The 22,917-nt window shown below is 36.6% G+C and overlaps 3 protein-coding genes across 3 annotated transcripts; 1 reads left to right on the forward strand and 2 right to left on the reverse strand.

The window, feature by feature from the left end:
- Positions 1-8,833: 8,833 nt before the first annotated feature.
- LOC112777932 (uncharacterized) lies at positions 8,834-10,211 on the reverse strand. Its single transcript, XM_072228271.1, has 3 exons — positions 10,001-10,211; positions 9,608-9,793; positions 8,834-9,525 (listed from the first exon to the last, which is right to left on the reverse strand). Exons 1-3 carry the CDS (start codon positions 10,209-10,211, stop codon positions 8,954-8,956), a joined length of 969 nt encoding a protein of 322 aa, XP_072084372.1. The 3' UTR covers positions 8,834-8,953.
- Positions 10,212-12,099: 1,888 nt separating this feature from the next.
- On the reverse strand, positions 12,100-14,458 carry LOC112775440 (protein MOS2). Its single transcript, XM_025819047.3, has one exon. It carries the CDS (start codon positions 13,698-13,700, stop codon positions 12,261-12,263), a length of 1,440 nt encoding a protein of 479 aa, XP_025674832.1. The 5' UTR covers positions 13,701-14,458; the 3' UTR covers positions 12,100-12,260.
- Positions 14,459-16,005: 1,547 nt separating this feature from the next.
- LOC112777933 (putative F-box protein At5g55150) lies at positions 16,006-16,896 on the forward strand. The gene has a single exon (XM_025822312.1). The coding sequence runs from the start codon at positions 16,006-16,008 to the stop codon at positions 16,894-16,896; it is 891 nt and encodes a 296-aa protein (XP_025678097.1).
- Positions 16,897-22,917: the final 6,021 nt, after the last annotated feature.

The following is a 22,917-nucleotide window of genomic DNA, read 5'->3' on the forward strand; positions in this document are numbered from 1 at the left end:
AGCTTCTTCAGATATGTGTAAGAGATGTAACAAGGCGCAGGAGACTATGGAGCATTGCCTTAGAGACTGTGAACGATCAAAGGCAATCTGGTATATGTTGGATCCTAGTATCCTGGACTCGACGGCTGGTACTGCTCTTAAAGAGTGGTTTCGGAAGGCCTTGGCTAACAATGAGGCGTCCTTTGGTGCAGGGCTTTGGTGGGTATGGAGACATAGGTGCAATGACATATTCAACACTGACAACCCTTGGACAGACCATAAGGTTGTTGCCTTGGCCAGAATTACCGCCAAGGACTTACAGGTTTACAGGAATCGAAGCAATGCCTTTAGGTCTCTCCGAAATTGCCTGTGTTGGGAACCACCGATAGGCAATAGTTTTAAAGTTAATTGTGATGCAAGCTTGTATATGGATTCAAATTTAGCGGGATTTGGGTGTATTATTAGAGATTCTAAGGGAGATTGGATCTCGGGCTGCTCTGGAAGCATTCCCCCTTGGTCTATAATCAGATGTGAATTATTTGCTGCTTGGAGGGGGCGGGATTGCGGTTTGAGGGATATTATATGTGAAACAGATTGCCTTGACATTCTGCCCATCATGCATGAGCTTACAAGTGGGTATCCATCTGAAGTAACAGATTTGGTTCACAAGATTCAGGAGCTTTTATCTCGTCCTTGGCTTGTTCACGTTGAATGGGTGTCCCGAGAAGCAAATAGAGCTGCGGATTGGATGGCTAAATATGGTGCCAAGAGTAACTCTAATCATGTTATTTGGTCTGAGCCTAGTATTGATCTCCAACGAATCATCCGCTCGGATTTAGAATAGTTTTTGCTTTGTTTCTTTCCTTGTTTAGTCACAAAAAAAAAAAATCCTTTTTTACTACCTACAGTAAGTAATAGATTGGATGCAATTTATTGTAAGACAAAACGGAGTCAAATAGGACAAAAATACGCCCCACATGTTCTACTGTCACCCCTACTTCTTTTTCTATAAATAACTAATATTGAATTGGTTTAAAAAATAATAAACCCGAAGAAATAGGTAAATCGGTTGAATTGTTGTGATAAGGATTCTATCACACCTTACGTGGATGCCCATTTTCCATGAGGTGTAGTTTCTCAAGGATGACTTAGAAGACCACATTTAATATGAACTTGAAAAGCTTTCTCATGTACGTGTATAAATAGAGGCTTAAGCCTCTGAATGGAAATACACTACAAGCAATAACAAAATACTATTCTCCCTTCCTTTTCATATAAATAAATCAATCTTATTTTATGCTGCAATCAAATACTCTTCTTCTTATATTTCTACTACAATTCTTTCTCTTCTTTTATTTTATAAGTATTTTAAATTCTATTTTCTATTACTCTTTACATATAATATTAATAGCAATATTAACCATCTTTATTATATTGAGATTGCAACAATAAACAGATGCGATTCTCTCTCTCTTTATTTTTAATACTTCTTTCTATCTTTGTATATATATACACATTACAACATATAATATTATTATATATATATAAATTATTATTGGGCTAATTATTTTAATACTAGAGTCTTCTATTTGTACATCTCTATTATATATATATCTTTTATTTCACAACACGTTATCAGCACGAAGCTCTAAGAAATTTTAGGAAGACTCCAGGTAACAAATTTTCATTATGTCGAAGCTCTTTCATCTTGAATTTAATGCTCTTAATATATCTGGAAACAATTATTTATCATGAATATTAGACGCTGAAATCCATCTTGATTCAATGGATCTTGAAGATACCATTAAGGCTGAAAATAATACATCCCAGAAGGATAAAGCCAAATCCATGATTTTCCTTCGTCATCATCCTGAAGTATGATTGAAAAATGAATATCCCACATTAAAAGATCCTGCAGATCTGTGGAAAGACCCTGAAAAAAGGTATAATCATGAAAAGACGGTGATACTTCCTCATGCCCGATATATTAGAAAAAAAAATTTTCTTGACCTTCCATGCCTCGAATGTGCTCCTGCAGCAGCAGTATCGAGAAAAAGAATTTAAAATTTTTTGAGCTCTTGCTTTCTTGTTGCTGAACGCAACAATGAGTTGCTCTTAAGAAATTATGAAGCGCGCCCAGCTGGCGCCGCCCCATTTTCTGAAGTAAATGCGGCAAATTATAACCCCAGAAGAGGTAAATGGCAAGATTTTGGTAACAAAAAAAAATTATGGAAGAAAAAGAAATTATGTTCATAAGAAAAGATCTCACCAGAAGTGGGATAAAGAAAGAAACAATGGGCAAAGTAAATCAATTAAGGATAAATGCTTCCGTTGTGGTGGAAAGGGCCATTGGTCACGTACCTGTCGTACCCCAAGGCACCTAGTTGATCTTTTTCAAGCATTCTTGAAAAAGGCTGACAAAGAAAAGGAAACAAATTTTGTTTCAAATGATGAAAATTCCACCACTCATTATGATGTATCTAATTTCTTTGAGGATCTTGAAGGAAATATTGGCCATTTGATTAATGATGGAATAGTTTAATATATGTGTTTGTTAAGTATTCATGTGAATAATTTTACTGTGCATGTACTTCTACTTATTTTATCATTATTATCATTTGTTCTTTGAAGAAAAATGGCAAGGACATATTCTGAAGATATTTGCCTTGCAGATAGTGCAAGTTCGCACACAATTCTTAAAAGTAATATATATTTTACCCATATTGTGCCAAAAGAGGAATATGTTAATACTATCATTGGCTCAGGCAATGTGATAAAAGGCTCCGGAAGAGCTATAATTTTGTTTCCTGGAGGAACAAAATTTATAATAAATAATGCACTATTATCTACCAAGTCCCTGAGAAACTTGTTGAGTTTCAAAGATATTCGCCGAAATGGATATCATATTGAAACGATGAATGAGGAAAATCATGAGTATTTATGTATCACAACTCATGATTTAAATAAAAAGATTATATTAGAAAAATTACCCTCACTTTCATCCGGGTTATATTATACCAAGATTAGTGCAATTGAATCACATGCCATTATAAACCAGAAGTTTACTAGCCCAAATGAATTCATAACTTGGCATGATAGATTGGGTCATCCGGGGAACAACCATGATGAGGAGAATTATTGAAAACTCTCATGGACATTCACTAAAGAACCAGAAGATTCTTAAATCTAGTGAATTTTGTTGTGCTGCATGTTCTCAAGGGAAGTTAATTTTAAGGCCATCACCAGTAAAGATTGGATTTGAGTCCCCTGAATTTCTAGAAAGGATTTAAGGTGATATATGTGGACCTATTCATCCACCATGTGGATCTTTTAGATATTTTATGGTCCTAATAGACGCATCTTTAAGATGGTCACATGTGTGCTTATTATCTTCTCGCAACCTGGCGTTTGCGAGATTATTGGCTCAAATTATTCGATTAAAAGCACAATTTCCAGATAATCCAGTTAAAGCAATTCGTCTTGATAATGCTGGTGAATTTACTTCCCAAACTTTTGATGCTTATTGTATGGCTAATGGAATAAGTGTTGAACATCCAGTAGCTTATGTTCACACGCAAAATGGGTTAGCAGAATCGCTTATTAGACGGCTCCAATTAATTGCTAGACCCTTGCTTATGAGAACAAATCTCCCAACCTCGGTTTGGGGGCATGCTATTTTACATGCCGCAGCACTTATTCATTTGAGCCCAACGAGTTACCATCAGTTCTCTCCTATGCAATTAGCTTTTGGCCAGCAGCCAAATGTCTCCCATTTAAGAATATTTGGGTGTGCAATATATGTTCCCATTGCACCACCTAATCGTACCAAAATGGGACCCCAAAGAAAATTGGGGATATATGTTGGATATGATTCTCCCTCTATAGTGAGGTATCTTGAGATACAAACGGGAGATGAATTTAAAGCCCGGTTTGCGGATTGTCATTTTGATGAATCAAAATTTCCAACATTAGGGGGAGAGAATAAGCTTCTTGGAAAGGAACTTAATTGGAATGCATCATCGTTGATGCATTTAGATCCTCGATCAGGGCAATGTGAACTAGAAGTTCAAAAGATTATACATTTGCAAAGAATAGCAAATGAATTGCCTGATGCATTTTCTGATACAAAGAGGATAACTAAATCTTATATACCAGCGGAAAATGCCCCAATTCGAATTGATGTCCCAGTAGGACAAGTAGCCACTGAAGCAAATTCACGCCAGAAGCGTGGCAGGGCGGAAAATGCCTCAATTCGAATTGGTGTCCCAGTAGGACAAATAGCCACTGAAGCAAATTTATGCCAGAAGCGTGGCAGGCCTGTCGGTTCCAAAGACAAAAATTCTCGAAAGAGAAAAGAGGTAAATAATATTCCTGTTGGAAAAGACATAGTAGAGACACCTGTAGTTGTCCAAAATTCTGATATAACGCCAGAAGACGTTCAGGTACCTGAAAATTGTGAAAATGATGAGATCTCGATAAATTATGTCTTTACAGGAGAGAAATGGGACCGAAATAAGATAATTATCAATGAAATATTTGCATATAATGTGGCATTAAATATCATGCATGAGAGTAAGGATCTTGAGCCAAGATCAGTTGAAGAATGTCGACAAAGGAATGATTGGCAAAAATGAAAAGAAGCCATGAAGGCTGAATTAGACTCACTTGCAAAACGTGAAGTCTTTGGACCTGTAGTCCGTACACCAGAAGATGAAAAACCTGTTGGATATAGGTGGGTATTTGTGAGAAAACGAAATGAGAAAAATGAAGTTGTGCACTATAAAGCCCGACTTATGGCACAAGGTTTCTCACAAAGGCCCGGTATAGATTATGAAGAAACGTATTCCCCTGTAGTGGATGCGATAACATTGCGTTATTTGGTCAGTTTATCTGCATATCATAAACTGCATATGCATTTAATGGATGTGGTAACAGCCTATTTATATGGCTCATTAGATCGAGATATCTATATGAAAGTCCCTGAAGGACTAAAGATATCTAAACCATCCAATGAATATTCGCAAGGGTTATACTCAGTCAAATTACAAAGATCTTTATATGGTCTAAAACAATCTGGACGAATGTGATATAATCGTCTTACTGAGTATCTGGCCAAAAACGGATTCAAGAATGATGATATCTGCCCATGTGTTTTCATAAAGAAAACTACATCTGGGTTCATTATAATTGCTGTGTACGTTGATGATTTAAATATCATTAGAACTCCTGAAGAGATTCCAACAATTATAAAAACTCTAAAAGAAGAGTTTGAGATGAAAGATCTTGGAAGAACTAAATTTTGTCTCGGCCTGCAGATCGAGCATATAAAAAGTGGGATCTTTATTCATCAAACAACATACACAGAAAAGATCTTGAAGAGATTTTATATGGAAAAGTCACATCCCTTGAGTACCCCAATGATCGTAAGATCTTTGGATGTGGAGAAGGATCAATTCCGTCCTAAGGAAGAAAATGAAGATATCCTTGGTCCTGAAGTACCATATCTTAGTGCCATTGGAGCGCTAATGTATCTTGCTAATAATACACGACCTGATATATCATTTGCTGTGAACTTACTAGCAAGGTATAGTTCCTCTCCAACCAGAAGACATTGGAGCGGAATCAAGCAAATCTTTCGATATCTTCATGGGACGATTGATATGGGATTGTTTTATCCCTATGGATCCAAGTCACAACTAGTTGGCTATGCAGATGCTGGCTACTTGTCTGATCCACACAAATGGAGATCCACGAAACAGACGATTGCTGCAACATCCTCTAATCATGCTGAAATACTAGCGATTCATGAAGCAAGTCGCGAGTGTTTTTGGCTCTGGAGTTTGATCCAATATATTCTGTCATCATGTGGACTGATTGATCATAAGATAGCTCCAAATGTCCTGTTTGAGGATAATACAGCATGCATTGCTCAACTTAAAGGCGGATATATCAAAGGTGATAAAACAAAGCATATTTCTCCCAAATTCTTCTTCACTCATGATCTTCAAAATGAGGGGACAATTGATGTCCAACAGATCCGCTCAAGTGACAATCTGGCAGATTTGTTCACAAAGTCACTCCCAAAATCCTCCTTTGAAAGAGTGGTACATGAGATTGGGATGCGCCGATTTTGAGACATTAAATGATGTCGGCAAGAGGGGGAGACTGTACTCTTTTTTTCTTGGTCAGGTTTTTTTCCCATTGGGTTTTTCTTGACAAGGTTTTTAATGAGGCAGTCCCCATCACTAAAGGATATTGTACTCTTTTTCCTTTACTAAGGTTTTTTCCCACTGGATTTTTCTTTAGTAAGGTTTTAACGAGGCAATAATCCTAAATGGTCATCCAAGGGGAGTGTTGTGATAAGGATTCTATCACACCTTACGTGGATGCCCATTTTCCATGAGGTGTAGTTTCTCAAGGATGACTTAGAAGACCACATTTAATATGAACTTGAAAAGTTTTCTCATGTACGTGTATAAATAGAGGCTTAAGCCTCTGAATGGAAATACACTACAAGCAATAACAAAATACTATTCTCCCTTCCTTTTCATACAAATAAATCAATCTTATTTTATGCTGCAATCAAATACTCTTCTTCTTATATTTCTACTACAATTCTTTCTCTTCTTTTATTTTATAAGTATTTTAAATTCTATTTTCTATTACTCTTTACATATAATATTAATAGCAATATTAACCATCTTTATTATATTGAGATTGCAACAATAAACAGATGCGATTCTCTCTCTCTTTATTTTTAATACTTCTTTCTATCTTTGTATATATATACACATTACAACATATAATATTATTATATATATATATAAATTATTATTGGACTAATTATTTTAATACTAAAGTCTTCTATTTGTACATCTCTATTATATTATATATATCTTTTATTTCACAACAGAATGAACCAATAATGATCCGGCTGCTTAGGAAAAAAAAAAACTTAAAATTCTAAATCATTGGAAACCCAACTCCCCTAACCTTGGTGGCGGCTGTTCTGCTACTTTCTACCGGTGCAAACGTCCTTCTTTCCTGTCCGACACTCCGTCAGAGTCGCTGCCTCCGGCCTTGTTGCTCTCCTTGCGCATCGCTACTCCGTTCAACACTTCGTTGCCACCTACCCGCATCGCTGCCGCCAGCAACTCTGCGACACGCTTTCCTCTCCGCCGTGGTTGTTGCCTTCCCTTGTCCCTGGTAAGACTTACTACTCTGTCAATTGCTGCATTGAGTTTGCTTCATGCTTCATGAAGTTGATTAGTAATTTACCATAATTTCATGATTTACTGACCGGTTCGGTTCTCGTAACCTTGTTTCAGGCATGGATCCGGAAGCTTCACGAACTGCACGAGAATCTCTTGATCTGGCATTTCAAATGTCGAATATACTCGACACTGGCCTTGACCGTCACACGCTCTCTGTTCTTATTGCTCTCTGTGATCTTGGGGTTAACCCAGAATCACTTGCTGCTCTTGTTAAGGAATTGAGGAATGAAAAGCCTTCCTTGTCTTCTGCAACAGCGCCGTCTTCTTCGTCCTTTTCTTTTGATGTCATTCTTTTCTTGCTCAGGTACTTCTAATTTTGAACCATTTTAGCTGTTGCTCCTAAGGTTTTGGTTATTTTTTGTATTATCTTGTGATATATGCACGGTCATTGTTTGAGTTCAAAAATGATGTGGATTGTGGATGAAATCTCACAAATTTAGCCTCTGAATAAAGAAATACACACATAATCCTCCAAATATGAACATTTGGCAAAATGTCCCAAAATGTCCAATTTGCTGCTTTGACTTTGGGGTATTTTGTTAGACATTGTCTATCTTAGGTATGTTTAATTTATTTGTATTTAGGAGCTAAATTGTAAGTGTCATAATCTTTCGGGTACTAAATTAGTGGGTTATCCTTATTTTTTTATTATCTAGCATTTGACCATCGAAATATTAGTTTGCTAGCAAAATGGTCTTCATTTTGTGTGGAAAAGTCAAGCAGAACCAATCTTTTGGAGACTAAGGTGTAATTCTCAATCTTTGAAGGATCAATTTTTGTCAACAAACTAATTTTTGTAATGGTTTACTCATTTGTTGTGTGTATTGAAATATATAAGCAATCAAAATAGCTTTTATTTGAAGACAACCTTTCATTCACACAAGTACTTATTTCATATGCAGTTTCTGGAGTATTTGATTACTAAGCATTTGATTGATAGTCATTTTCCATTTATAATAAGCTCAGAAGTCTATAAAAGCATTAGTCTTGTTTGTTCATGAGATTTTTATTCCTTACGGGACTTAGTTAAACTTAATAAATATAGCATGTTTATTTGGTTAGGTATATAGATGATTGAAGACAAAAGGCTGAGTCATGAGTTACAGAAATTTATTGGTTGGGATTTCTGCTGGAGGCCATTGAAAAGTTCATGAGGTGATGGTTTTGAACGGTGGAGATTTTGCATCAACAATTATGAGTTGGAAACACTCACATTGGATTGATGGATTGGACTCAGTCATGTAATTTCCAATTTAATTATATCAATGCTGTTTAATTAGTTTACTGTTAATTGTGTTGAATTGATAACATTATTTTGTATTTGCACGTCAAGTGTAATATACCCCAGGCACACGGAAAAAAAGAAAATGTCGTCTATGTTTCATCACATTAAATTGCTGCTGCCTTGTGCATTATCCTTGTATCGAATTGTTCTGATAAGATTATAAGAAAAGTAATAAATAGTAACTGTCGGTTAGACAGTTGTAAATTCCAAAAATCAATGTATTTAAAAGTAATTCGACATTTTAGCCAACTATGCCTATGTCAAGCTTGTTGCAAAAGTTACATAACCGGTTCCAAGTCCCGATAAAAGAAGAGGGTATTAGGTTTCCGATTGCCAATATAAAACTTTGTTGAATCTCTGTGATATGGATCAAACCGTCATTTTTGCCCTATAAATATCTGACAAAATAGTCCTCTCATTTTGTGGATGGTTTTTCAGGTACCATGAAATGATTATCAATTGTTAACACGAACAAGTTGTTCACCAGCATGCATTCATTAACAGAACTAGTTAACCAATGGATGAAAAGAAATAAAGTAAAATTTCTTTGAGAGGCCCCTTTCTTGAGTAAACTCATAGCAGACATATTGCCATGTTTATGGAAGCAACTTAGGACAAAATTTCTTTGAACCTTCAATAAGTGAATTTTCAGGAACACATAGTTTTGAACCAGCATGCCCAATATGGTAAATTTATAATCCCCAAATTCTTGACTTCTATTATCAGACAGCAGTTTAGACATGATAGTTGGAAGATGAACAAAACCTATCAATCCTTCAACAATTTCTTTGATAAACTGGCTTAGCAGTTTTCTCATAATATGACCATTATGAGACTTTGAGATTTTCCATCTGCTCTTATAGCTTTCATTATCCAGTGGTGAATTTTCTGATCCATCTAGCATCCCAAAATAATCTTTTCTTTCATATGGTCTCTCTTCAACATTTGAATCCATCAATGGCTCACAATCTGAATGATAACCAAAAGGTAGTTAATATCAAATAATACAACTTTTCACTTCTATTATGCACTTTGTAACTAAGCTAAAAATCAACTAATAAATAAAAACACGAGCAAGAAAGGAAAAGCATATTGATATTAATCTTATGAGTCAAGTAGTTTAAAAACCAATGAGCTTCTGCCTCCTCAGGATTTAGTCGGGGGGTGTTCTGCGGACGAAGACCAATACAGGCACGTAGTAAATTGAGCATCTCATTTACCGGTCGGATTAATGACCATAAAACATGTTCGAATACTTAACCTTACAAATATATAAGCAAAATCATCAAAACACAGTTGCATCTTTAAAATCTCAGAAACAGGTATACAAACATCTTTCATTCTTAAGACACTGTTGAAAACTTCTGTATAGGAAGAACCACGCAAGGAACACTTTAAGACTACAGCTTCCACAGCAGCATCACCTTCAACAAACTTATCATTCAAATCGGAGTGTAAGTACAAGAGCTTCTACCCACATCACCAACCCTTTCTGGTAAGAATGCAGCAGTATCTATAATTCCATATTGTTGGCATAGGTGTAAACAATGTTCCACACAATAGCTATCAAACTTTTCAAGAAACTTGAGAACTGAACCACCTTTATACTGGCATAGTAACTTCAAAATCAAACCAAGAAAACAATAAACTAAGTTCCCGCCACAACTAATCATTATAAGATAAGAAAAATTCAATTTATCTTGTCAAAGCAAAAACATTGGTACAAGAATTCACCTCTAGGTAACGCTCAATAAGATCATCAGGTACACAAATGTATTTGAGGAAATTAGATATATTCTCTATATAATCACTTAATTAGACAAGTCTAGGGTGCCAAACAAGTGAAGCTCAATGAGTGTCTTTTAATAAAGGAAACTTCTTGGATGAGAGTGAAGTTCAGTGATGATTTGAGAATTTTCATCATTAAAATGACTGAACCATATGAAATGTGCTCTCCCTGGTTGCAAATAAATGTAAACAAGGAATATTTAGGCAACATAAATAGAAATAAACAAACCACAAATGTAGCATAAAGAAGGATCACCTGCTTAGTTCAACCAACTCAGGAATTCGAGATACAATGGCTGATCGAATAGTAGCATGGTCATTGTTAGTCAACCGTGAGAGCAATGTTGATAAAGGAGAAAGCATGAACAGGCTCATCAACATGTTTCTGGTAACTATTCAGTGCAACCACATACTCATGTCCAATGGAATTAATAAGTCCGCAAACCTAAAACCCAACAAGAATAAAACGATTAAATACTTAACCAGATAAAAGTTAATATATGGTACCCGTAAATTTTTGGGGCACCAATAGGTTAATATGATCAAAAGGGTCCATGTACTCACTTGGTGATATGAAGATGAATCAAATCTCCATAAACTATCCACAAAAACAGAAATCAGATAAGGTAAAAACCGGTATAGTTATCCATCTATAGCATCGTCATCCATCTCCAAACTAGTCTACAATGATTGCCAAACTTTTAAAAGCTCAAGTATCAGGTAACCAGTTCTTGTATTGTATTATCTTTAACAGAGTTACACAGAAACCCTCCTCTTCATAAAAAAATAGAAAAGAAGAAGAACCCTCACAGGAACCAAGATAGAATACCTCTACTAAACTAGAAAAAAAAAAAAAAAAAAACAAAGTACTGAATTTCAATTATACACCAATATAGAATAAGTAAAATAACTCTACTATCATGTGCATATTTGGGAGAAAAACTCTAAGAAACCATGAAGGAACAATAAATTGAAGCCAAAAAGTACAACTGTATCCCTTAGAATATCAATTGAAAATGAAGCATTTTTCAGAAAAATAATTACCAAGTCACGTCACAAATTAAGACAACATATAGCTGACATGCCAACAATATTTTATTTTAAAGGAAAAAAAAAAAGCATTTTTTCCTGTTATAATAAATTAACTAAGAGGCAAAGATTCTAAATCAAGTTTTTGCATTCTTGGAAGCTATAAATTAATGCAACTTCAAACTTACTTATTCATGAAGTGTCCATGTACCATCTTTTTGCCAAATGGAATCATTTTGACAATAGAAGAGCTGTTTTTGTCATAAAGGACCATCTGAATGCTAACAAGTGACTGTCAAAATTTTACTCTCTAGAAGGAAATAGAGTGCTTCAATCAACCATTACTTCATCTTCAGGTTTTCCTCCTGGTGAAGCTTCAAGAATGAACTCAGCTAGCTGATGAAGATCATCAAAAGGATCCTCTATGATGTATGTGTTCTTGATTCTGTTCAACTAATTCAAGAAGAGTAAGGTTATCAAACTCGTGAACTCTTAGAGCTACGAGTTTACCTATTATCAGAAATTTTTTTTAAAAATATTATCTAATATATCCAGCATCAATCTAAGCATTCCAACCCCAATTGCAAAGTTCAAATTATAAAGTACAACTAAAGTTTAATATATGACATTGTTTTTTTATATAAAAAGTTCGACACACAAATACACAATCAAACATACTAACTCTTCAGTTAAGCACGTAAAAAGATACAATAAAAGAGCACACAAGCTTCCATATCATAAAACTTAACCAAGAAAAGCTCGCCATTTTGATAATCATGATGATGAAGAGTACATTGCTTTCTTATTCAACAATGTATGCAAAATAAGAAAATAGAATTTTGGAACTGTATATGGTCTGTTGTTCTAATCAATGTTTATTATACACTGCAATTGATACAACAAAATCAATGCCCTAATAAGCTAGGGTCCCCTATATACTCTGCAATCTGTTCAAGCTTCACATTGAGCAGCTCATGAGTATCAGCATCCTGAACAACACCAACTTCCCGATCCAAATCCCTCTCAACCAGGCTCCCAAAGGCGCCCTTATATTTACCAGATAGCACAAGAACTGGTCCCCCACGTCGAGGAAGCGCAGTCTCCAGCATATCTTGGGACACTCCTTGAACAATCTCTTTGCTCTCATCCATAGATATATCACAAGTCAAAGGCCCAACAACATCCAAAACCTGTGCCTTTTTCAAATACAACCGCCCTCCTTTAATGTTCTGGCTAATAACCCGTACTCGAATGTGACTTGTGAGCCAAGAAACCTGTTTCCTTCCTCGCTGCTGATCTTCCTTCCTATGATCACCCCCATTAGCTTTCACTCGAGTTGTCTTCTCAACTCCGCCTCGCTCTCTCTCACGCTTATGCCTTGAAGCCTTGTCACCCCTACCATTCTCCCTGTTACCATCATCTTCACCCTTGTGCCGAATCCTCAGTTCCTTCAATTTCCTCAAGCACCTCTCTTCCTCAGCAGATCCCAGTTCAGCAACATCATCCACACTCACTCTAGCCTCCACTTCTTCCCCACTCCTTGAAACCTTCAAAACAATCCAATCCTCCCCAATTCTCCTCACAACAATACCCTTCAATCCAGCATCTTTCCCCCCAATAATCCTCACAATCTTCTTCTCACTAACAAAATCTGCATCATTTCTCCCACTGTCTTCCCTGCTTTTCTTCTTCTCCTCCTTCTTCTGGCTCCGAACGGAACCGCGATCATCGCCAACAAATCCTAACCCTTCCTTGGCAGTCCTCCTCTTGTACTCCACAATCTTAACGTCCTCCTTGGCATTCCGCCCTATTCCCATTCCTTCTGACCACCCATATCCGGCCAGCAAGGCCTTGCCGAAACCCTCAACAGGGACATCATTAAACTCCTCGAGCCCCTGGTGATCAGGCAGCCGCTTCAAATCGTCCTTAAACTTCTGCAGCAACGCCACCTCCGGCCGTTGCCGCGGAACCCTATCATCCTCATCATCAGCGAGTTCACCGGTTTTTCCATTTTTCTCGGCGGCTTGTCGCAGGTTGAGACCGTAGGACATGTCGGTGCAGGGTTCTGCATCCGCGGCATTGGAATCGTGCTCGAATTCGAGGGATTGATGGTCAGCGTTGGGGTCGGTAATGGGAAGCTCGAGGTTCTTCATCTTCTTGGTGGGGCGCCATTCGTTCTGGATCGGGGGTATAACGGTGGCGGTTTGTTCAGTTGGGGGTTTGGAAGGGTCGAATTCGGTGACGAAGTGCTTGGAGGGTGGGGCGTCGTTTTTGGAGGAGTGGTCGAGTTTGATGGGATTGGAGGAGGAAGAGGACTTCGAGGGGATCGAGAAGGAGAGCTTCATGGCTTATCCTTCTTCGATTAGAATTGATTGGGATTTGAGATTCAGAGGGTTAGGGTTATGGTTAGATTAGGGTTTTGGTTTTTCCCGGTTTATCACACTGAATTGGGATTCAGGACAGAGCAGACGAGGAGTAGAGGACAGATGACTATACCTAGCGTGAAGGCAACGACGACGGCAAGAAGCGACGGCGACGGAGGAGACGAACGGAGAGTGGCTGGGACGAGAAGGCGCGAAGGCGACGGCGTGAAGTATTGAAGACAAAGAGAACTGGAGAAGGACTAACCCCTTCGTGATGCATCTATCTATCTATCTATAGTCTATGGTAATATCTTAAAACCCAGCATTTGACTGCTGATGTGGCATCCTCTCCTTTATTCTTGTATTTTTTATTCTCTTCCTTGGCTGCTTTTCTCAATTCTTTTTAAATTCTTTGTATTCATATTTTCAATTTTCAATATATGTGTTATTGACTATCAATCAATACTTTGAATTGAACTTCAATCTGATCTGCTGCTCAGAACTTCAATTCATGCTTGGTTCTCTACTCTGTTGTTCTTGGTATGTTTCAAGTTTTTTCACCTATTGTTGTTAAGGTGCCATAAAATTGAAGAATGATGATGGTAGAATATTTGTTAGATTGCATGCTAATATTTTACTGTGGGAGTTATTAGCTTGTAGACTCCTTATGTAAAGTTACAACATGCTTCTGTAATACTTATTTCTCTGAATTTTGTGTGTTTATGATGGTAAGAATTGCTGAGCTGCTTCCTTAATACATTCTTGCATTTCGATAGCTTCCAATGGAGAAGGTTGTACTTGTTCACTGAATTGTTCGTCAGCTAAAACTGGGGTGGAAATAAATGATGAGAGCAAAGGATCAAGCTCACAAATGGAGGGAGTTATGCATGAAAAATCTCTTAATAGGTGGTTCCATGTTTCTTCATCCAGTTCTTTTCTCAATGTAGGATTCGAGCCTCCAGTCCTGAACCTTCATCCCATTTACTATCATATTCCAATCAGAAGCTTCATCCCATTTACTATCATGTTCCAATCAGAAGACTGATCTTAGTTTCAAATTAGCTTTCCAATGCACAATAAAATGTTGGAACATTATCTTTACTGATTTTGTCAGAAGTGAGACTTCAAAACCACATTTGAGATGCTTAAGTGACATTTGATAACTTGCAGAGGTAACAAAGCATTTTGCAGCTTTAACTGTGGATCCGAGGAATAAGTGGAGAAAACTTGTTCTAACTCAACAGACAGCTCTCCTGGCTCAAGTTACCATCATCTCTTCTTCAAGGGTCTGCTTTGTTGGTTGTCATGATCCAATTTTCATGGTTTTATGATAGCTTTGGTAGAGTTCTATTCCTTCTGAATCTTGGTAACTTCTAGAAAGATAAATGCATTATAATGTTCACTAGATGAGACAGAAAGAGGCCACTGGTTTCATTTTATGTTTTGTCATTACTATGAACTCTTTGATTTGATCAATGCACACAGCATATTGGCCATTGAGATTTTGAATATTTCATTGAACTATTCTTATTCTAGAATGAATATGGTTAAATTTCAAATGGATAAACATTCTATCAGTTCACTACTTTTTAGCTATGGAAATTTTGAAATGGAACCTATTTATTATTTGAGGCCTAATTATGTGAAGAGAAGAAAGCTTACATTGAGATTAAATTACATAAGCGGTTTATCTCACAACAATATGCGCCAAAAATTGATGTCAATGTCTATTTTTATCATTATCAATTTGTTATAATTCATTTAAAAAATAAAACAAAAAATAAAAATATATTATCTATTTTGTCATTACCAATTTATTATACTTCTTTCTAAAAATAAAAATATTAAATGATTAACATTTTTTTTTTTTTATCATATATTTGAACTAGCGCTAGCAACACCAACTACCAACACAAGAATGAGGCGATGATGAGGGTAGTAGTCTAGTAGAGTACGAGGAGACTGGAAAGACAAAGGCATTGCTGCACCACAAAACAGGGTAGCAGAGAAGGAGACTCCAAAACTCTCCCAGACAACAACAACTGTCCCTTGCTATAATGTGACCATGTTAGTTAAGATTCATATATTTTTTTATCGGATCTTTTTTAATCTTTTTCAACAATATTTTATCTCATTAATGATATTTTAAGATTTAATCAGATTTTAGTTTCCTATTTTAATGTAGATATCTTAGTCTATTTAAAGTCTTAATCCTCAAAGTTCTCTTCCATCAAATTAAACAGTGTCAAAAAAGAAGGGTACGGTGAAAAACAGTACTCACACTTCAATGGCTTCTCCTTCTCTCTCCGTTCCCTACGCTATTCTTCCAAGCATTCAACAAACACACCTCATTGATGATGATGATGATCCTTTAACTGTTGACCGAAGCATCTTCAGTTTATTAGAGAAAAAGCTTTATGAATGGAAAAACATATTGAAGGGTCATGTTGGAGCATGGTGTGTTGGTTCTTCTCATGGTTGGATTATACTTTTGGATCAGAATGGAGTTCCACTTCTTCTAAACTCTTCTTCTTCCACTACCATTAACGTACCACCTCTTCCCCTTTCATTCTTGCACCCCGTCACATATTCTTACTTCGCTGAATACTTAAGGAAAACCTTCATAGTCAAAGCAATCATGATGTGTTCTTCCTCTCCTTCAAGCTACATTCTTGCCATCATATATGGTTCCAACTACAAGATTGCTTATTGCAATTCTGCAACTTGGGTTGAGCTCTCGGATGATAAGCAATCTTATTGTGACATTGTGTTCAGCAACAACTATCTTTATGCCTTGACCCAAGATGGTTCTGTTGAAGTTTGGAATATTTGTGGACAAATTCCTAAAAGATTGATTCTTTTAACACCAACTGTGGAGGCGAATTATAAAGAGGAGAAACCATATTTAGGAGATAACTTCTCAAGAAATTTGTACTTGGTGGTATCTGAAAAAGAAATCTTGCTGGTGACAAGGTTTATTGGGAATTTTGTGAATGATGACGGGTTGGTAGTAGAAGAAGGAGATCTTTTATCATCTGAGGATACACAACCATTAATTTGTCCTTATAGAACAAAGTATTTTACTGTTTATAAACTTGATATTGAAGACAAGAAGTGGAAAAAGATGAGATCTTTACATGATAAAGTTCTGTTCTTGGGTGCTAATGAGTCTGTATGAATGGATTGTAAAGCTTGCTTGGGATGTGAAGCAAACTCAATCTACTTCACAGATGATAGGTGGGAAGAGATTACTTTAGACTACATGTATGGTGGACATGATTGGGGTGTTTTCAATCTTCAAGAGAAATGTGTTAAGAGTCTCATGCAATGTGCAAATAGGATTGATCCTCCACCAATTTGGGTAGTTCCATAGTAATTTAGGGTTTGCCATTTAGACGGTTCTTTTGTAATGGATTTTTTTTTGTTTCTTCTATATTTGACAATTCAAAAATCATGTAAAGAGCTTAAGATTGACTAACATTTTTTGAAGTACATATGACACATTACAATATATCTTTTTCTTTCTTGCTAGTAATCTATTCTGGTCTCTTTTTGGTAGAAAGCAGTGTATTATGTGGTACAGTAATCACCTTTTCTTTTTTACTTCTAATTTAAAGAACATCGTAAGCAAATTGAATTGAACAGTGTTAAGCATTATGTGTCTCTTATTTTTCATGCGTACAATAAATGATGTTTGGTTCTCTACTCTGTTGTTTCTTGGTATGTTTAAGTTTTTTCACCTATTGTTGTTATGTCTTTATTGCCCCGTTTCAGTAATTTGTTTTCTCTACTTTTTATATGGGATATTTTTTGTTGCATCAGGGTCTGTTATTTAGCCATTGTTTTTTTTATCTTTGTTTTGGGTTGTTTTATGTGGATTCAGCTGTTGTTGTAGCTGAGCTTATGGAGATTTTATCTGAATATGTCAAAGCTTCCTGAATCCGGTGAGTCATTCATACCGTGAACGGTATTTCACGATTCATCCATTGTTTTTTTTTTTTTTTTTATATTTGGTTATAATTGTGAACTGCCTTTTTAATTTGGATTTGGATTTGATTTCTTCCAAGTTCTAATTTTGGTATTTCCCCTTTTTGCCCTGTTTAAGTAAAGAGGGCAATTCGGTCAATTCCCGAATTTCAAGTTCCAATCTTTCAATGCTTCATATTTTTTTTCCTTGTGTGTATTGTTTGCGCAGCTGAGTGTTAAAGTCGTTATCTTTCTTCTCAATTTTGATTTTTGAATGCATGGTTCATTGCAGAGGTTCCTCTTTGTTTGATTTGATATTCCTCTTTTGCATTCTCTGCTTCTGAGAGGTGAGTTTTTGAATAACTGTTTCTCTTTTTTATTAATCTCAAACGGGTTTTCAAATTCAGATTGTTTCTGGCAGCTGGTTTCATTGGATTCTCTCTGTCTGTCTCTTAATCCCAATTCAACCATTTTATTCAATTTCAAAAAGATTGTAACTTTGTTTCTGTGTTTCTCATGGTGCATGTGGGTTCTTATACCAGCTAATTTAGCTCTGAACTTCTTCGTATTAGGTGAACTTCTGAAAGCTGAATTTTATATTTTTCGACATTACGCAGTGCGAATTTCACATTAGATCATCAATTCTTTTTCAAAATTAAAAGGTTGTGTGCAGCATTGCTCTGAAAGTTTGTGGGTTTCTCAAAACTGGGTGATGTTTTGTCTTTTCCTTTTTTTCCCCCTCAATGGTCTTTGTGGTGCATGCATAGAAAGAAGTTAGTTATTTGTTTTGATTTCCTCCGTTTTTGATTCAGACAAATCTCTGGTATCGATTGAATTCCTCCGTTTTCCCCTCTTTGGTTTGTGTTGTTCTTTCTCAGATGGAGGTTGTGGATGGTTGCCGCGAAGAAGACGTTGGCTGATAAGGTGTTCCAAAGCAATAAGAGTTTGAACAATGAGATTTCTTCGTCCCATCACGATGATCATGGAGCTGATGGTGGAATGTTACTCATGGACATTTGAGCTGAAAAGACCAAAACGTCTTCATCCTCATGTGTCACACCGGTGGTGCCCACACACCTTCCACCGAGGCCATCCTTAATGCCTTCCAAATTGAATTCCAAAACATGATTAATGTGGTTTTGTCCTTCTCATCACAAGGACGGACTTTTAAATTACACATGATTCTATATAATAATAATAAAAAAAATAAAAAGATTTGAATATAGTATTAAAAATTCATGTTTTAGATTTAAAATTTTCAATCTAAAACAAACTTTTAGATAGATTTGAGAAATTTTAGTTTGCATATTAGAAATCTGACATATGGGGATATATATAGCAAATTTGGAAGCATAAAAGTGTTAAAACTGCATAGTTACTCCACATTTCTAAATGCGGATAGACTGACTCCACGAATCTAGAAGCAAATAGACTAACTCCACATTTCTAAGCGCGAATAGACTGACTCCACATTTCTAGAAGTGTATTCAAGAGACTGAGTCCACAAAGACTGATTCCACATTTCTAGAAGCGAATAGACTGACTTCACATTTCTAGAAGCGTATTAAATAGCCACAATAAACTGAATCCACATTTTTAATTAATTCGGCTAGCTAATTGAACTGTATAGTAATCAAGGTTCTGAAAACCAATTAGAACCAGCCGGTAGAATCAGTTAAATTGTGAATCGACGCAAAAAACGAATCAGTCAGATGTCAAAACCGCAAATTTTAAAAACCGTCATTGAACCGTTGAACCGGTCAGAAACCGATCAGTCAAACCGAACCGTGATCTGGCCGGTTTTTTTAGTTTTGCTAAAACACCGTCGTTTGGTTGTGTAGAGGAACCCCGAACCCTAACTCCAGCACTAACCAAAACGCGCCTCTGGCTCTTTCACACTCAGCCACTGTCCAGAGCTCCTCTAAGCTCCTGCTCCTCCCTCACTCCCTCACTTCCGTCCACCCACAACTTGCGACCATCGCCGTCGCAACTTCTAATTTCGAACAGCCACCGCTTGCTCCCTCAGTATTTTCCTCAGCGTCATCATCAAATTGGGGAGTCCTTTCATCCATTTTCCTCATGGAACACGTAGCAATGTTATGACCCCCTTGTGACAGTAGCTGCAACGCTTAGGCTTCCTTGTGGTCTCTATCTCAGTACTTCCATTCTTTGCAAGGTCTTCATACATGTATTCCGCATGCTCCTCCATCATGTTATTGTCCCCACTATGAGCCCTAATACATGAAAGTATATTTACCAATGCATCCCGTGATTCATTAAAAAGATCTCCTTTTAGGCACCCTTCGTTCATAATTTGTTTACACCAATGTGCCAAACATGCATGCCGACTGATAGTCAAGGAATCCTCCATCAAGCCGCCCATGCCATCATACCCACTAATGCCTTCCTTCGCTTTTCTAGTCTATCTTCGAAGCACTAATGATTTTGGCAGCTCTGCAATGTCTAGAAAACTCAAAACAGCAAGTATATCACTACATGGAATACCTATGGAGTCCATTCTCATGCATGAGCATTTAAATTCATCTTGCTCTCCATGAAAAGACACATGCCATATCATGTTAGGCTTGTAAAATTTTGACACCTGATAAATTTTGCAAGAACTCGTTTCCTTTTTATATATTACCTTCAATGTGCTGGCCTTGTGGAGCATTGAACGGAACAACATAAAAATTTGCCGGGTATAAATGGTAGTTGCTGACCTTTCTAATTGTTGAAAGTGTGTCTGCATCACAGGTTGTCCAGTTGATGATTTAAAGTATGTCAAATCCTCTCTGTGCTGCATGTAGCTCAAATAATGCTGGAAGTGGTGAACAAATTCTGTCAAATTATGGCGTGATTTAACACATTTTTTGACGACAGCATGTAGACTTTCACACCTCGAAGTCGTTCTAAACCTAGCAAAGAATTTTCCTCGGATATGAGCGGTAGCCCACATGTTTCTTTTCCCATACATATCTACATCCATTCCTGATCTTCCACTCCAAAGAATCCAACCATTTCCTCCCATTTTTGTTCGAACACACCAAGTTCGTAATCACCTAGCATTAACTTTGTAAACATTTTCGTAATCTGAGGTTTGTGAATATTGCTTGTTGCATTACGCATCAAGTGCCATGCACATAACCTATGATGTGCATTCAGAAACACTTCCTGAATAGCGATAGCCATCGATGGATGACCATCCGTAATTACTGAAGTCGGTGTCTTTCCCTTCATTGCTATGAGAAGTTGTTTTAGTAACCACACATAGGTGCTTTTCCTCTCATTCGAAACTATCGCAGCACCAAATACAACGATTTGATTATGGTGGTTAACTCCCGAGAATATTACCACCGACAATCTGTATCTATTTTTCTTATATGTGGCATCAAATGCTAGCACATCCCCGAACAGATCGTAATCCAACTGACACCGGCCATCACACCAAAAAATTTGCCGAAACACTCATTCTCTACCCTTTTCAACACTATAGAACAAGTTTTGATCCCTTGCTGCTAGCGTTTTCAGGTAAGCCATTGCAGAGGTTAAATCATCAGGTAATTGTCTTCTTTGCTTCGCAACTTGATTGTGCATATCCTTAATTGAAAAATTAACGTTCTCGTACCCACCACACTGGCTAGCTAATGACCCAAATATGTTTGGTATGCTGATCCCCACCTCTTTCATATGGTTCATTTGACTAATGTCAGGCTCAGTCATTTTCTTGTGAGATCTTAACATTCTTGCTAACTTTGGAACAACAAGCTCATAGTTGTGTTCATCACAAAAATCTCTCACTACCCAACTCTCAGTTACTGCATCAAAGAAAACATGAAGTTTACTCATACAACCACATCTTGTCTCTGGTTTTGGCTCCCTAACTCGATTTTTCATATGGTTCCATTTTTCTAATCTATACCCTTCACAAGAACAAACATATGCTTTTTCTCTAACTTTTTCATTAACTATTCTACTCCTACTCTTTCGCACACTGAAATCCCTCGTCTTGGCATATGAATTATAAAATTCGAATGCCAAGCCAAGATCAGCAAAGTGCAATTGACAAATATTTTTCATAGATAGACCTGAGAAATCAATCTTACCAATATCTTCCCAAGATTTTATGCGATATTGATCCATATCCACCGCATCAGAAGTTGCGTCTTCATCCACATGATCACTAACATTATGCACATTTTGATCACTTCTGTGTCTTTGACTATTTGATGCTTCCTGCAATTTATAGTGACTAACATTAATTACCCAAAAAATAGCATTAATTAGGTACAATTTATAATCAAATAAGCAAAACTAACCAATAACCATTGAATTTTCAAAAAGAATCACAATACTAATTTTTGAATTTACAAACACACTAAAAAAAAGCAAACAACAATAACAAATAAAAAATAGAACAAATACTAAATTTGAATAGAAACATAAACTCAGAAATTAAAATTATGAACAGAAATTAAACAGCAATAATAAATAAAAAATAGAACAGCATGACTAGAAGCATAAACCCAGAAATTGAAATCAGAATCATAGAAACAAATACCAGATTTGAGTAGAAACATAAACCCAGAAATTGAAATCATGATCAGAAATAAAACAGCAATAGCAAATAAAAAATAGAACATCATGAAAAGAGACATAAACCCAGAAATTGAAATCAGAATCATAAAAATAAATACCAAAATTTTTTAACCCTAACTTAGAAATTTTAAGAACCAAGTAAATCGAACAAAACCACTAATTGAATGAAATAAGAAGAACAAAACTCAATTGAATGACTTCAACGAAACAAATTCATGCAGCAGAACATAGAAGGATAAAAAAATGAGCTAAATGAAATAACTTCATACTTGAGGCTGAGGCTCCATTGAAACCCTTAAAGTGTAGCGATGAAGGGGGAGACGGCGCTGAGGACGACGGGAAGACGTGGTGCACGATGAAGGCAGAAAGAACGACGGCACTCTGAAGCTGAAAAGGGAATTCTCAAATAAATTGGAAGTAGAAGTGGGTTCTGTGAAAAGGGAAGACAAAGAGAGGCTGACGGCAGTGGGTAGGGATTATTGTTGATGGCAGTGGGTTCTGTGAAAAGGGAAGAGAAAGAGAAGCTGATGGCAGTGGATATGGATTATTGTTGTGGCTGATGGCTGATAGTAGGGAAGAGAACGAGAGTTGTGGCTGATGACTGTTGGTAGGGAAGAGAACGGCTGATGGCTGATGG

This window comes from Arachis hypogaea, chromosome 19 (assembly GCF_003086295.3).
Source record: "Arachis hypogaea cultivar Tifrunner chromosome 19, arahy.Tifrunner.gnm2.J5K5, whole genome shotgun sequence".
Taxonomy (NCBI): Eukaryota; Viridiplantae; Streptophyta; class Magnoliopsida; order Fabales; family Fabaceae; genus Arachis; species Arachis hypogaea.